Source organism: Condylostylus longicornis, unplaced genomic scaffold (assembly GCF_029603195.1).
Source record: "Condylostylus longicornis isolate FDR11 unplaced genomic scaffold, ASM2960319v2 ptg000043l, whole genome shotgun sequence".
NCBI lineage: Eukaryota > Metazoa > Arthropoda > Insecta > Diptera > Dolichopodidae > Condylostylus > Condylostylus longicornis.
This window is the reverse complement of record NW_026578012.1, coordinates 1,731,293-1,749,406: the sequence shown is the minus strand read 5'-3', so window position 1 is coordinate 1,749,406 and position 18,114 is coordinate 1,731,293. Positions and strand designations below refer to the sequence as shown.

The following is an 18,114-nucleotide window of genomic DNA, read 5'->3' as shown; positions in this document are numbered from 1 at the left end:
AATCAATATTATTGATGAATGACATATCGTTTATTAAATTTGTTTTCCTATTATTTGTTTAACCTATTCTACTAGTTTCATTTTCAAAAATTAAAAAATTTCAATCAAATGCAGCGATTTGTTAAGAAAATATTAAAAAATTTTAAAATTCAATAGTAATATTAACCATATGTATTAGACACAAAAAAATTTTATAATTTTTAAACACCGGATGAAAAATTTAATTTTAAATTTAATAAATTTTATTTTCTTAATTTAAATTTTATTTCGTGTGAATTATTTTTTTAGAATTTATTAAAAATTTCAAAAACACAAAATTTTCATATTTCATCATTTTACCATTTTTAAATTAATTTGACTATTGCAACAAATTTTATTAAAATAACTAAAGTCAAATCAATTTAAAATAATTTAATCCGAAAATTTATTTTTCATTTGCTATGGTACATCATCAGTCATCACCGCCAGACATCAGACCTTGACAATTGAAAAAAAATAATATACTCGTACTAGTAATAATATATCTTTTTTAGCGAAAATCAGCTGGGCAAGGGAAATTATTTTACATATGTTTCGTCTGCAAAATACAATACGAGTATTATTTAGATATATGATATCATTGCATATGACGTACATATTTGCTGTGACATTTAAGTACGCAATTCGAACAGATGTTTAATCATGGATAATATTCCAATTGAAAATATTTTAAATACAGATAATTAGAACATTCTTAATAGAATTTTATAATAATATTTAAAATAATTTCTAAATATGAATGTTTAGGATCTGAAATCAATTTGCCGGCCAATATTTAAATAGTTTTTTTTTACAATTTATTGGACAATATGATGTGACAAGATTATATTAGACATTTTTTTACACTTTCTTTTTCGCAGTTTTGTATCTGTTTCGTGTTTTGCGCCCAACGAGATTAATTTAGAAAGAAATTATGGTGTCTTGATTTAATTAAGATATTTTACAAAAAGTCACCGAATAAAACTTCCACGACCTTTTCAAAATATATTCAACAATTTGCAGCATGACGAACTGTATTTGGTTCCCAAGGGTTTATTCCAAAATTAAACCGATTTACAGAAATGTTTTTAAAATAAAATTGTGCTTTCTCATACCATTTTGACAGCATAATAATAAACCAAAGCACACTGTAGACATCCTATAACAGTGACTTAAGTTGACTTAATCAAATTCAGTTACCCTACATATTTCACTGAAAAAAAAGTTTTTTTTTTTGAAAAGTTTCTGATTTATTTTCCATTCTTTTTATTTTGCTTTTTGTTTCATAGTGATAAGCCTATCAACGCTTATTTACTTAACATAAAGTCAGAATCGCTTAATATCATAGACCTACGTGTATTTTTTATGTTAATGTTTTTACTTCTTTGTTTTGTATTTTGTTGTATTAACAATAAGTCAATAATTTTCGATTTTCTATTAAAACGAGTATACGTGTAAAAGAGAAAAAATCAAGCTAGAAAGTAGAACAGAAAAATTACAAAAATGCTTTTTTAGTTTTTTTTTTTTTATTAAAAAACTTTTTTGTGTATTTTTTTTATTGCTTGTTTATTTGTGTATAATGAACGCTTAAGTAATAATAAACGTATGTATGTATGTATACTTTTTATTCATATATTAACAAATTTTTATTTTGATATCAAACTCGAGTTTTTTTTTTGTGTGTGAAACGTCCCGCATTTCAAACATGTTTTAAATCTTAAGTATAAGATTTCAGTTTTAAGGTGTTTTCCATTCTTTCATTTAAAATTTTTGTTGATTCTAAATTAATTCTTAACTACTAAAATATTTTTCATATTTAACTACTTCTTACATACATGCATACATACCTTACAAACATACATATCTTATATTAATAAAAATACCATATTAAAGTAGTTTTAATAGTGGCCTATTAAACAGTGGCAAGAACAAGTAAATAAAATAGATATGGTTGATTGATTTACGATTAAAATGATTGATCCGATTGATTGACGGGATGATTGTTGCTTAATATTGACTTAGCAAAAAGTAAATTTCTCAATGTAATGGACATACAAACATATTATATGTATTATGTGCATATGTACATAATTTAATAAGAGTGATAAGTAAAGCGTTAAAAAAAAACAGGCAATATGTGTAGAGGTGTGAAAATTTATTTGCTTGGTTTCTTTTATTTATTTATTTAATTTTTTTTTAGTTTAGTATTAAAATTTCGCAAGATACAAAGAATTTTATTGTTATTTTTGGAAAAGGAAAGGAAAGAAGATGAAATGTGAAGGGGTGATAAGGGGCTCGGAGTAGTAAGCAGTACTCTGGAATGACTTTTATTTTTTTTATAATATTTTCTTCGTTTTATTCATTCTATCCACCTAATTGAAATGTTGTTATTATTATACATTTTGTTTTTCATGTTATTTTTTTAACAATAATTGAAATTTTGTTGCTATTTTTTGTGTTTTTTTGTTGTTTTTTATAACCCAAAAATTCAAATCATTTGAATTATTCCAAAAATGATTCATTTAAATTTATAAATGATTTATTCATTTTGTTTCTGTTTTTGTTTTTGTTTTTGAAGGAAATTTGAATGACAGGTTTTTATTTATTTATTTAAGTTTTGAGCATTTTTTTGCGTTTTTTTTTAAACTTGGATAAATTGAGTTCACATTAAAAGCAAAAAAATATGCTAAACAGTTTATAATAATGTATGTGTGTATGTAGTAGATAGAAAAAGTAATTTGGCGGTGCAACTGGTTACTCTAAGATACTGGTGAAAATTGGCATAAGTGTGTTTGTTCTTTAATATTTTCTGTAGTGACTATCGTAGTCTTTAATACGTAATTGCGTTTCAGCATTGTGCTTCAATATAATATATATGTACATATTTAGTTCTAACTCGATCCTTACTTATTTATATTGTACAGGTCTTTTTTGATTTTGTATGTGCGACCTTTGTTGTATTTTTACAATTGAACCAATTCTCTTATCCTAAATCAGCACAACAATCAATTATGATCTTGTTTTAAAAAATGTTAATGTTTCAATATTCCACTTCCATATGATCAATACAATAAACCATTTTTCATTGATAATAAACGTGTATTTAGTTCAATTTGAGATTCATTGAAGATTTTTACTATTTAGTGAATGATATTCGCAAATTGATTAGCTTTCGTCGTTTTTCAATTAAAAATTTAAGTACTTATTAGAATGATCACAAATTTATGTTAAAATTATATATGTACATATATGGTAAACGTTTAGTAATTTTTGACATGCAACAGGGAATTTCAAAAATCATTTCTGTTATTTTATACTATGAGGTTGAACATATAAAAAAAAAACAAATGTGCTTGAGAAATTTTTTAAAAATATCAAAACAATTAAATCTAATACAAATAAACTGTTATAAAATACATAAAACTTAAATATTTAAATGATCTGAAAAGTAATTTAAAATATTTTGAACAAAATTTATTCGATAGTTTGCGAAATTGTGCATTTTCTCCTCAAGATTTGAACCTAGTAGAGCTCACACATTTAAAATTGTTTTGGATCTATGGAATGAAAATGATGTATTGAAATATAATTCCGTTATTACTATCTGATTTTGCATAAATTGAAGAGAAATTTTTTGATTATTATGAGGCATGATAATTTTTAACTAAATGGAGTTGCCGTGTAGAATAAAAAATAAGTGAAATAGCAATTTGAGATAACAGTTAATTTGACGGGTCAAATGGTAAAACTATTGAGAAATTTTTTTTTTTGAAAATGTGCTAAAGAAGGAGAAAAAAAAGCATTAAAAAGTATTATTTACTTATTTTATGTTTCTTGTATACATGAGTATGTACATATACTTACACACATTAACATTATCGCTTATATTATAGCAAATACAAAACAAAGTATAAATCAGATTGTGATGAAGGCCCAGATGTTTGACTGCAATAAATTTTATTTTTTTTTATTCTTAGATCGTTTTGGTTTTCCTTTTTTTTTTTAGGAATTAGTTTATTCGGCCGTTATTAATGTTATGATTATCATTTTAATACGATAAATTTAATATGAAGTATAAATTAAAATAAATTTATACTTTCTCTTTCATTTTGACTTATTCGGGATTTTTATAACTTATGTGGACACATGCTAATTAATGAATAATAATTTAATTTTAATTTTTTTGTGAAATAATTAATGTTTTGTAATCTTTCAATTTAAACTTTGCTTTGTTTTAAATTTTATGGCATCACTAAAAATGAACATTTTGTTGGTGGTATTTGAATAAAAAATGGAAGTATTTAAAGTTTTTAAGACAAAACTGTTATCAATACCTGCAAATTTCAAATAACTTCCAAAAAAAAAATATTGCGAGTTTTTTATGTTTTTGACTTACAACTTGACTTTTCATTAAAGACTAACAACATCTGTAAATTATTTATTTAATATAATTCGAATATGTCCGAATAATATACAAAATAAAATTGAATAGATTGCTTGTAGTTCTTGCACACTAACTGGCTGGCTTTGAGAATTCTATTTACAAGTACCAAAATTTTTAGGGCTAGGTGTTGTATAACTTTATATTCCAATTTTGTTGATAGTCAATTTTCCTTTTGAGCAGATGATACATTACAGCTGTATAGCTCCCAATATAGAAATGAGAGTAATAATTTTAAAATGAGGTTAATTGCAATTGGGATTTTGTCCGAAATTATATACAATTTGGCAATCATATTCGAATTTATAAATTATAAATTATTATTAATAAAAATTAATAAAGTGTTTTAATAAAGGATAATATACAAAATATAATATAAAATAATAAAGAATCATATAAAATTTAATATAAAATGTAATCGTAAATACGTAAATCCTTATATCCTTGAAAAATACTTATATATACATACATATATGAATTTTTAAAGCAATTTAAGAATTTAATTAAAAAAAATATTGAATATAAAAATAAAATTTTATTTTTCAAATTTTTCCTTTCTTTTTTTATTTACTTTTAATAATTTATTCATTTATTTTATAATTTTTTTTTTTGGTATTTGCAGAGAGCGTTAAAACGATATTGGGGCGACATACAAAAATCTTGGTAAAATATATGGTAAAATTGGAAACGAAAGGAGATAAAACTGAAAATAAAGTTTTGGTAAGTTTTGGTTTATTTGCGAATATTAAAAAATAATAAATAAAAAATTAAGTATAGTTTCGGAAATTATAAAATCATTTGCACTAAAAATTTTTTATTATGTTTTTCCTTTTTAACCGTAATGAAGTTTATTGGAATTTTTTAAAAAAGTTTTCAGGAAGATAATAAATTTAGATTTTATTAAATCAATAACATTTGCAGATATATACAATATGTAAAATTATAAAGAGCTAAAGTTACTTTCTGTTAAAAATTTTAATCGATCTAAATCCAGTCTGTACCCTCTTTCGTTTAAGGTTTCTATTTCGTCTAGGTTTTTATTTTTTATTATTAAAAATTTTACTCAATCTAGATCAAATCCCAACGTCCATTCGCTAAAGTTTCTAGTCAAGTTTTCAAGTGATTCTCTCATCATTTATGAAATTCTTTTAATATTTTGTCATATTTTAACTCTAAGTGCTCATTCTTACTTTTTTTTATAAAATTTAAGAAAATTTTAATTATAAAAATATGCAAATATTTTCTTTGATTATTAATATTTATACTTTTAAATTTTGTTTCTGAAGAATTGGTGACGTGTATTTTTTTTTTGAAATAAAGACGAACTTAGTCCCAAAAAACAAAAATAAAGGAAAAAAAATTTGTTACAACATAACATTCAATGCTATGTTATGCATATGCATGATATGTGAAAGTCCTTTGATTTCTTTTGCTGGAAATAGGATGTTTTTTATTTAAATTTTACATCAAATTCATATATGTATGTGTGTAATGTCAGTGCATTAGTGTACTGTTATATGCAAATTTTATTCGTGCCATAAACTCATGTAATTATGGAAAAAATCAATAATCACAATCTATTTTTTTCTAAACACAAAGTAAGTGTATAGAGTTGGATGCTTTTTAAAACAAACCGCTTTTAAAACATCATTTTCAATAATCATATTTTGTAAAAATTCCAAATATCGCTATATCGGAAATTGTAACGTAATTATGAAAATTAAAAAATAATATTGAAAAGCAATGCACTCGCATCATTTTTCAAAAATGCATTCGGATCAACGGACAAGCACGTTTTTTTTCAATTGACTTGAAAAGGTGTTAAAAAGAGCGTTTTAATGTACTTAGTAAAATTCTAAATTAGTAATATAATATGGTAGAAAATCGGAACTACCTGCCCTATACAAATTATTTTCCATTGCTTCATTAAATCTCTTAAAATAGATATTTAAATCAAGTCGCATGAAAATTCAATATATATATGTGTGTTGCAAAAGTCTATAAGAATTTTATTTAATTTTTACGGTGTTTCTAGTATTACCAGGTTAACTCTCATCGTCGTTACCTTACACTTACACGTATACTACATACACGTGTCCTCCTTTTACCTTCTTCCAATCGGAATATAACTTATAAGAGAAGTATGTTCTTTTGTAATAGAAAATGGACATGAAAATTTCATATAATTTGAGACTGTAAGTTGAACTTGTTTTGAAAATTTAATAATGGAAAAATTAAAAAACAAATTCTTTTTTTTTTCTTTAAAACTATACAAACAAATCAACACATACATAAGTATTAATTTGAGAAAAACATAGATTTTATTTTTATATTTTTTAAATTAAAAAACTTTATTAAAAAGTTTTATTTTTTTTCTTTTTTGTGTATTATTTGAAAATTTATTCAAAAACTTTTCATTTTTCTTTATTTGATTCAAGAGTTATTGAAAATGATGGATCAATAATTCTTTGTGATATCCTCGAAAATTATTTTCACCTCAATCAAATGAAATGAAAACTAAAATTATATGAAAAAAAAAAAATTAATTATATTTTCAAAAGAATATAACAGAGTGGGATTTAAAAACAAAAACGAAAACAGAATGAAAAAAAACTATACTGAAAGAAAATTCAAATGAAATCTATAACATACTTTATTTTTACATATACATGACTAACATACCTACATACAATAATAGTGTTGGCGTAGCTTTTACTGAAATATAGCTCTCCGAAATTAAGTTTGAAGAAGTATTTGGTTTATAACGCTTTTCTGTTTGGAAATCCTGTTATATACACTTATGGAGTAAAAATTAACCAACAAATTTGAATATTGAAGATTTGACACATAAAAGCAAAATTAATGTATATTTTGCATAATATAAAGCCGGAATATTTTAATTACTTTTTTGTATATAGGCTAGTGCAGTTGGAAATATAACAGCTATAATGTCACACATGCACAGAAAATATAATGTTGTATATAACATTAAATGAAACGCTCTAAATATTATCCATAACTTTAATTATAACTCAAAATATTTTAATTTTGAATGAATATGTACTTTTATAACTGTTATACTTAGTGTATATAAGTATATGAGAATTATTATTGTATTAATATATCATATTGTTGCTGCTGCTGTTGAATATGAAAATACATAAATAAAACTATGTACTCGTATAAGTAATGATCACAATGATAATGAAATTAAGTCCATATAACTTTTTATGAATACAAAACTTAAAGAGAAAAATAAATGAAATTGGTTATTAGTACATATACGTATATATGTATATGTGAATGCAGATACATAATATGTATTTTATTGTTATACGCTTACTATATACTTAATGTACTTATATGAAATGTTCTATTTTATGAAAAATACGTATATGCAAATAAACAAAACATAAAAATTTAATTAATCGTAACTTTACTATATATACATACATATATAGGCATATACTTGAAAAATAACATTGTACTAAAACTAAGTTCATATACTTATCTTGTATACTTCGTCGTATAAGAAATTCGATACCAGGCAAAAGGAATAGATCTAATTTAAAGAAAAATGAATTGGAAAATTTAAGTATTTGTGTATTATATGTGTATGTAAACTATTATAAAATTTTAATATGTGCTTATGTATGAAAGGCTTAAGTAATTGCAAAGAAATAATAGTAACTTACGATTTTATACATTTAAGTACGCATCAATAAACAGTTATGCCCAATTTTTTCACTTAAATGTTTTGCATTTGTTAAACATTTTGCGATTATAATACAAAATCTTCATATAAGGTCAATATCATTACATCTAAGGTTGTACTTACATACTTATAGATAAAAGATCTATGGAATATTATTTTAATATATTTATTAAATATAAATTTTATTTAAAAAGTGTGATGTGGTACTTCAAAAATCGATCAAATTCTGTTTAATGTAACGGATTGCATATTTTCTGTATAATAAAAATTCCAAAGATCTGTTATTTTTTTAGTGAACATTTGCAATGTTTTTTTTTTTAGTTTTAAGAACTCTGGTAGCCCCTTAAATTAAAATCTAGTGTCTCAGAAATATTTATTTTTTAATTTCGTCGAACATTGAAAATCGCCAACAAAATTTAGATAATGGAAATTTTAATCTAAAATCGGATTATCAAACTTTGTATTTTATTCTTTAATTTATAAAAAATGTTGTAATTTATTTTAGAATAATTTCGTGTTGAGCTAAGAAATAAAACAATAAATTAAGCGAGGAAACATTCATTGAGCTGAACAATACCATATTTTTAATTTAAAATTTTATTTTATCGTTATTTACCAATTTTTATTCCAAAATTTAATAAAATATAACAATTTTCAATACACAATATTTTGTATAAGTAAATGGTATGTGTTATTTGTACATAATTTAACACATAATTTATTCTTCATCAGAATAAGTAGCGACTTCATTTAAGTACCTACTATTTATCAAAAACTTTTATTTTAATTTCGTGCTCTTTATGAAATTTTCAAAACTTCTTAATAAAGAAAAACAAAAATTAAAAATTTTTTTTTTTAGACATTCACCTGTCAATAAGATATTTTTAAATTATTTAATGGCACCTGTCTCAAAATGAATTGTTTCAAAGTTAAAAAGTTAAGAGAAAAGTTTAATACTTCATTTTTAACAAGACACCAATTATAAAATTTTAAACTTATTTAAATGAATATTTGTATATACTGAGTACAAATGAATATTTGTAAATATATGTGTATATGTATTCATATTGTGCTTAAATTGTAAATAAATTAGTTAATTATGTATATATAACACAGTTTAATTTTGATAATATAAAGCAAAATGAAATGAAAAATTCCTGAAATATTTTAATTAGAAGAGTGTGTAGATATGTTTCTTCTTCAAATATTATAAATAGCTTAAGTAAATATTGTCTATCTTATTTAAACTAGTCATAAAATTTATTAGTAATACCATTAAGTATAACAAATTTGTTATTTATTATCCAATATAAAAGCATCGCAAGTCAATTAATAATTTTAAAAGGATTTATATTCTTATAGCCTATTAAAATTTAAATGTGCCTTGAATCCAATATCAAAGAATAAATAATTAAATTCGGCTATTCTATTAAGTTGACATACGTTTTGTTTTATTTTGGATGTCGGTAGTTATACTAGAACTTGACAAAGAAATCAAAATTTTTTTTTGAAGTTTTTAGTTATGGTATTGAAAACGAAAAAACCGACACATTGTTTAAGATTAAAAATTCCATTGTTGTTATGTAAATTCTGAAATTATAAAATTATTCTACAGCTTATTAAGGAAAGTTATTCAGTGGTTACATTTCTTATATTAGATTAATTTAAAAAAATGATTTATTACAAAAAATATTTCTAATTGCATTTTATGGAGGTAAAAATCAAATTAAGGTTAAGGACTTTTAATGATTAATACAATTTTACTATAATTCCAATCTCAGGAACTCTATAATTCCATTGTTAGAGCACAGTTTTCGCTTAGAACACAGTTTTTCTACAATTTAAATGAATTCTTAAAAGCAGGTCAATAAACAGTGTCCACACTTGTATGACTGGTATATAGATTAATACTATTATTAATAAATTCATTAAAACATAAAATTTATCGTATTCGTTGCATTTTTATTCCAGTTTTCATTAAAAATTTTCAAATATTTGTTAAAATTTTTAATAATGAAATAAAAATTTCATCTTTTCTCTTTTTATTACTCATAAATCAACGTACATTCATGCACAAATACTATATAATGTACAGACATACTTACATATACATAAATAATAAATATTACAATATCTACATTATTTAATTATTTATTGGGTATTCCTTAACCTGAAACAATTTTTTTTTTTTATTATTATTAAGAAAATAAAATCAAAACAGTTGAACAACACAAAAACAAAAATACAATGTTATTAAATAACCTCAAAAAAGGTAAACGCTTACCTGTCATTTAACAAAGAGAAAAGGCCAATAAACAAATTACAATATCACATGCATTTTGAATGAAAAGAAATTTTTTGTTTTTGTTATTGCTTTTACAAATAAAATTATATTGTTGTCTGAATTGCCAAAATTATAGTATTTTTATTCTTTTTTAAAAAAATTTACTAAAATGAAATTTTTATTATCGATTTGACGCAAAATTATTTTTGCCGTACAATGTGCTAAAATGTACATGCAGAGGTATTTAGTAATAATAATGGCTTGAGCTCCATCTATTAAATAAGCAACAATGTTTAAATATATTTCATAGATCCTATTGGAATTAAATTGAATTAGAGAAATCATTAGTATGTAGGTAACTTCGTATTAGTGCTTCCGATCTTGAAAATTTAATATGCAATATAAAAAAGGTGTCTTGAATTCTAAAAATTAGGTTTCTTTGGATTCGAGTCTAAATTCAGGTTTTCGTTTATATAAATTTGGTTGCTGGTTTAAGAAGTACGATTTCTGGATCAATGAACTCGATTTACTTTCAACAATAAATTAAACAAATTACAAAGAAACTCATTTATATTATACTGATTTGAAGCATGCTTTAATTCATTATGGTGTTCCTTCGGTTCCAAATTAGTTGATTTATCGAAATTTTAAACAGTTAACAAAAATTATGCAAAATGTTTACTGACAGAAAACTTTTAATATAACTGTGATTTCTAAGACTATCAATTCAAATAATTTAAAATCATCAAGTAAAAAATTTTAATATTAATTTAGAGATCCGCTTAAAGCGTATTAAAAGTTAATATCTTTGTTTAATATAAAATAAAAAAATTTGAAAAGTAGACTGACAAATTATTATATTTTAAATTCATATATTGTTCTGTCAAAAATATTCATTAAATGTATTTTAAATATTAAATAGATGATTATCTCAAATACAATAACCTCATTCATTGTTAATTTCGATGAATCATCGTAAAATTTTCATGGTAAGGTAAGCCTAAAGTTATTAAGTATTTTATACAAAAAAAAGTAATAATAAATGAAAAACAAAAACAAAAAGTTAAAGTAAACAAAAATTTCAAAAGTCTGGTTAAAAAATTAATTTCTGAATTTCTTATGAAACACTGTAGTAGCGCGGTTAAGTGATTCACTCGGTAGTTATTTTTATTCTCAAATCAAACATTCTTTTTTTCTTAATCAGAATTAATAATTTTTTTTGTTTTTTTTTTTTTACCGTCGTCGTTCTTTTTAACTTTTTTATTGTTTTTTCTTGTCTCTTTTTTTTTAACTAAGGAAATTATTATTGTTTAGTCTATGATTTTTATATTTAGAAAATATTCATGTAGATATTTCTACATATTTTACTTATACGTATGATTATTACACAAAACACCCAAACGCTAAAATGTTAAAGACATGTAAGTATGTGTGTATACTAAAAGAAAACTGACATTTTAAAATTGTAAAATGCAAGCAAGTTTTCATCATCTGATTTTTTTTTTGTATAAAATTCTTTCTTTTTTACGTACAAACTTTTATAATATTTTGTAGACTTAAGTTAAATGTGTATTCACAAAATACATATATAAATTTCAGACAGAATATAGAAAAACGAGTGAGGATAAGGGGAGATAAAATTTTAAAAATATTATGTGTGTACTTAGTTACTTATGAGTTGTGAAGAGGGTTGCCACAAGAACTGCATAAAAATATTACTATTTATGATTAAAAACGTTACTAAGTCAAGAAAAATGTTACTAAAGTAGAAAGATTGTGCTGTCATGCAAGTAGGCAAAAGTAGAAAAATCTAATATGGCCAACACATAACTGTCTGCAAAGTGTATTTCTTTATGTTGTGAAAATGTTGCACAAAATTCATTATCAAGCAGAAGTGGATTTTTGTTGTAAACTTGACATGTAAAATTTGTTGCCAACCCATGACTTCACATTTTGTATGATATACGGTCGGTAAATATCTTGTATCAACTAAACATGATGGAATGGAGGACTGTGGATGGAATGGAGGAATGTAAAACTTTCATTATGACATAGGTATACATATAATTAATATGATTAATTTTGAATAAATTGGACAATTTTCTCTCAGCTGTAGGGGATTTCTTTTTTGAAAAATGAAAAAAAAATTTTTATCTTTAAGAGTTGTTAATAAAAAATGTGTTACTTTTAATATTAAGAAGAATCTAGTCTGCAAACGACACTTTTTTCTGTTTTAAAGAAAATAATAATTTAAGAATGTTAGAATACATTAGAATTAGAATTTATGGAAAAGCTACTAAATTGAATGTGAAGATACCATGTTGTAGTTACTACTTTTGGGTAGAAAATTTATAGAATGGTAACCCTGATAATGAAACATGCTGAGGAAGAAATTTTCTCTTTCTCTTTTCTTTTTTTTTTTTTTAAATTTTCCTCGTTTTTGCTATAATATTCAATTGCACTTATACATAAAAATATAATTGAAATTTACCAAGATAAAAATGAATATAAAAATTATTTTTTGCATTTTTCGCGTAAAGGTAAGGTAGAAAGAAAAATTTTAAAGTTTATGTGTATGTTTTGAAATTTCCTTCTTTATGACGGGAAATACAATGGCAATTTTTAAATGTTATAACATTTTATAATAAAGTATTTATATAATAAATATTATTATGTTAATATTTTTCGATTAAAATAATCGCGCGGTTAAAATTTTTAATTATTTAAACAGAAACTCAATTACATATTATATTAGCAAGGTATGTATTTAAAGTCGCGTGCCTTTATTCATATTCATTTAAGTTAATATAGGAAAAAAAATATTAAGTGCATGTACATAATATATTCGAATACTTTTACTCAGGTATTTGTTCTTAACACGAATGTATGGTTATAAATAAATTAACTAACAAAAATTTTATTTTGAACTTATTAATAGAAATGAAATATTAAAAAATTTTGATCGTGTTTCATTTAGATTATAATTCTAATTTGTAATTGAATTGAGGAAAACAAATAAATTTAAGAAAACGAAAGTACGGGACGATATGATAAAGAAAATGTTTTAACTATTTTAAAGTCAGATATAAAAAATATTCAAATAATTAATATATAGATTGTTTCCCAAAATTTGTCTAGGATATGGCAGAGTGGTTCTCACAAATTAAGTTGTCAAAATGAAAATTGCCTCATATGCTGTGAAATTGCCTTATTTGAGATTAATATTGAAAATAATTTCATTTAGGAAAGTCATTTGCTGTGTCACATGTTACCACTTTTATATTAATCGAGTTTAAACAAAATAAAATCAAAACAAATATATGTGATATTTTTGTTCATCATCATACATAAGCTTTTTTAATATTTACACATTTAATTATTAATATTTGAAAATCTTACTAGTTCATTTGCTTTTGGTATTAATTTTCTAACGAAATTTAAAAAAAAAAACAAGTGTTTTAATCAATATTTAAAATTTTTTGTTCTATTTTTTATGTTATACTTATAATTATTCTACAAAATATTTGGTGTTATTTACCCCTGACCTCCTTTTTTTACTTCATCGATTTTAAGTGCAACATAATGAAATTCCTTTCTATTAAATATTCTTTATTGTAATTTGTTTTTGAAAAAAATATTATAGTAAAAGGCTTTCTCTTAATAGTTCACTGATCTGAAATAATAATTATCTAAATATGTATATGTGTACCCATTTATGTATAATTATAATACCTAAGTAAAATATGTATAACATCTTGTAAATAGGGAAATATTTATCTAAAATTAGATTTATTATAAGAATGATTCAATAAAGTATTTACAAAACTAGTCCTACACAGATATTTTGTTCAACAAGCTGAACATTTGACATAATTTAGAAAATGCTTTGTCATATTTTCACAGGTCACGGAATTTTTATTTTTGCTAAATGGTAAATGCATCATTGATTAATTATATTTTCTATATACAAATATATATATATATATATATATATATATATATATATAAATAGAAATTAAAATTTACCTTTTTTGATTTAATTATTAAAATTTTTCTGTTTGTGTAAGAAAAATGACAGTGACAGTAATATGACACTGTAATATCAAAATGAAATTAAGCAGTTACATCCTTTATGTATTATATTATGCTTTTTCTTGATAGAACAAAAATTTTTTTGGGTTTTTTTTTTTTTGGAAAAACAGGAAATTGATAATGATAAAATGTCATGTTAAAAATAGCTTTTACCATTTCTATATTGAAGGGTGTTGCCGTTAAATATGAAAATTGGAATATGTTAATCGGCAACACTATGGTAATAACAATAATTTTAATTGTTTCTTAAAGTCTTATTCTCTTTGCATCCTTTTAATTCCAAATTTATTTCTGTACTTTCATATTTGAGATAAAATTATCTTAAGTGTATACACAAAAATTTCAATTTTAAGTGTCAAATCTTGTTTTAACGTTAAATGATTTGACAAACGCACAATTTTGCTTGTTCTTAAATCAAAAAAATTAAAGAAAATGAAATTCGATACTCATAAGTTTTGTGCTTATAATCCTAATTATTTGAAGGTCTTATTTCTTTTTAATTTTATTTCATTATTTTTTGTTTTTATTTTTTTACCTTTTTTTTTACCTTCTCATTTTTCACTTTCGAATAAAAACAATAATCATTTCGAAAATTTTATTAATTTTTTTCAATAAGAATTCGAAATTCAACCTAATTATTCAACCTAGTTGGTATACCCTTTTAATTTTATTTTCCTTTGACGACACCAATTACTATTTTTAGATTCAATATTCAAATAAGAAATGTACTCTTATTTCATATTCTAAAAATAGGGCATAAAAAGGATAAAAGTATAATAAAAATAAATTTAATATACTTATTAGGGAAGAATTTGCATTATAAGTATGTAAAGACATGTAAATATATAAGTGACGTGCGTGTGTATAAAAATAAATATCTTACAGTTCATTAGATTTTTTTAAATCCAATATACAAAATTCTCTTGATGGGTGATTTTTACATGAAATTCAATAACTTTTTAAATAGCTTTTTATTATTATACATATACATATATTTTCATATAAGTGAATTCAATCAACCCTAACTAACTTAATGTTTAAATAAAAGTAAAAAAAAAAAATTATTTAAATAAAAATGTTTAGTTTCTTAAGTGTTATAAATATTGAAATTTATACGAGTACATACGAATGTACATAATATACACTTTATAGGCTTTCAAACATAAGCAGACACTAAATAATAACTAAATAGGTATTTAGAGGCAAAGACAGAATGAGATAGAAAATATAAGTAATATAAAAATATTATTGCACTTATGAGAGAAAATAAAACAATCCTTTCATATTTTTCTGTTAAATAACTTGCTGAATTTTCTTTTATTAACTAGCCGAGTAGTATTGTATGTAGTATAACTCATATACTTGTATAGTATTTACAATGTACTCGTATTATTTCATTTGTAAAACAAATCCTTTAAAAGATAAAATGACACCAAAACTGCGATAAAAATTCATAGAAGGAAAAAGAGAATAATATAATTTTTTTTTTTAAAGAATGACTATTAGATATGGTAGATATAACAAGTTTTTTGTATGGTGTGGCATGGTTTTGGTATGATATTATATTATTATTATAGTGAGGGTATTAAGTGCTGAGTTTTAATTTTTTTTATTTTCTTTCATTTCGGTTGTATTTGTATATATAATGTGATGAATAATCTTTATTACTTATATTAAATTACCATTTATAAAAACTCGGACCCTCTCAAAATAATTTGTAATTTTCTTTTATTTAATTTTTTTATTTTTTTTTTTCGGAATGTACATATAAAGTAAGTATTAATAATTAATATAAATAAATATTTTTGTGGCCGAAGTTCCTGTCATTACCATTTAACACCACAATTTTTTTAATGTTATTTTTTTTTTTTTGTCAGCAAAAATTTATTAATATGATAATTAACTGTATGAGGGGGGTCTCAATGATAATACTATACATATATATGTATAATAAAATTGCAAATACTTATTTTGTGTATAACATATAAATATATGTCTAAATGTAAATAATGTAATTCATTGAAATAAATATGTGTATACACACATATGTACGTTTTAAGTACAATTATAATACGCCAGTATTTTAGAAATTATACGAGTATACTGAAATTCTGAAAACACAATAAAAATTAATGAGGATTTTTATTAAATAAATATTTGTTTAATAAAGCAATCTACTATCTAACTTTAGAAGTAAGTAATATTCAAAAATTTTGTATATGAGTAGTTAAAATAAATACAGTTGAATAATATTACGAACACCCGAAATCTCGTAAGCTTCGTTTGTAATATGATGGAGATCTTTCAAATTTTAGTGAAAATTGTAAGCTGAATACAGTTTTCAATGTTATACTGAGAGTTCGTGAGATTCAGTACACTCAAGTATGTAGCTTAAATATTATTGTGAAGCTTACATATAGAAGGCTTATATAACTGTTCCTTACTATTATTTCTAACTATTTTAAGTTCGGTTAACACTCCTCAAGCTTTATTAAAAAAAATTTTGTTGTTTAAGCCATATTCATCAATTTTCTTTTCTCATTTAATATTAAAAATATTCATAATGTAAATAAAAATCTTTTAAGTTAAAATAAATTCGATTTTTATTCAATTGTATTCCATATTAGGAACAATTAAACACAAATTTTACAGATTTTGATTTTATGTTAATATTTTCTATGTAATGTGTTTCCATTTTGTCTGAATCTAATGTTTTCCTTTTCATTTTGGTTTTTTTTTATTTTAATTGACCAATAAGACAATAATTAAGCAAAAATGGTAAAAGTTAGAGAGTTTTGTTTTTAAACATCTAAACTTCATTCTTTATTGAAATATGTAACTCTGCATATATGCTTACTAACAGCTAATAAGAATCGGATTACAAAATTACTAACGCAGGCTTTGTAGTGCAATATAAGAAGTATTATATTTTTTATGATCGGTAAACTAAGAAACGTATTAAATGTTGACTAATTGAAAACATTTTCAAAATTATGTTAATTTTGTCAATTTTCAGCAACTAAAAGGTTTGCCAAATTAAAAGGAAAATTAAAGTTAATTTCTTATAAGCAATTAATATTTAGAGGGAATGTAATTTGGACTTGATTGAAAAAGTGGTAATAAATTTTTCGTTGATTGCATAAATTTAGGGGCATAAACTACATTATGTACAATATGATAGTGTATAAGGTTATGTTATTTGGTTGATGTATGCATTACGAACAATTAATTTATTTCATTTGAAATTAATTTTAATTAAATGCCACTTCTGTTATATTGAATATACTATACGTTGTTGAATACGTAGATATTACTTATATAATTTCAATTTCGATTTTAATTGCTTTTTTGCTTTAAAAATACGTATAAGTAGATATTATATAACGGTATTTATTGACATTCAACCATATCTTTTATAATATATTTGCACTGTTATTGTGGGTATGCATACATTCAATCTCACTACATATGTGTAATTTTAATTGTATGATAACATAAAAAGAAAATTTTCTATCTAGTAAATATATAAGTAAAACTGAAATCCGAGACAAGAATGAGTTTATT

General features: G+C 22.8%; 1 protein-coding gene across 12 annotated transcripts in view; it reads left to right on the top strand.

Annotated features, from left to right (window-relative positions):
• LOC129610026 (F-actin-uncapping protein LRRC16A) overlaps positions 1-18,114 on the top strand; it is an 85,135-nt gene that overhangs the window by 36,363 nt on the left and 30,658 nt on the right. For all 12 annotated transcript variants that reach the window (XM_055522336.1, XM_055522338.1, XM_055522337.1 and 9 more), the window contains one exon: positions 5,082-5,179. In XM_055522336.1, the coding sequence (XP_055378311.1) occupies positions 5,082-5,179 (98 nt within the window). The remainder of the gene's footprint in view (positions 1-5,081; positions 5,180-18,114) is intronic.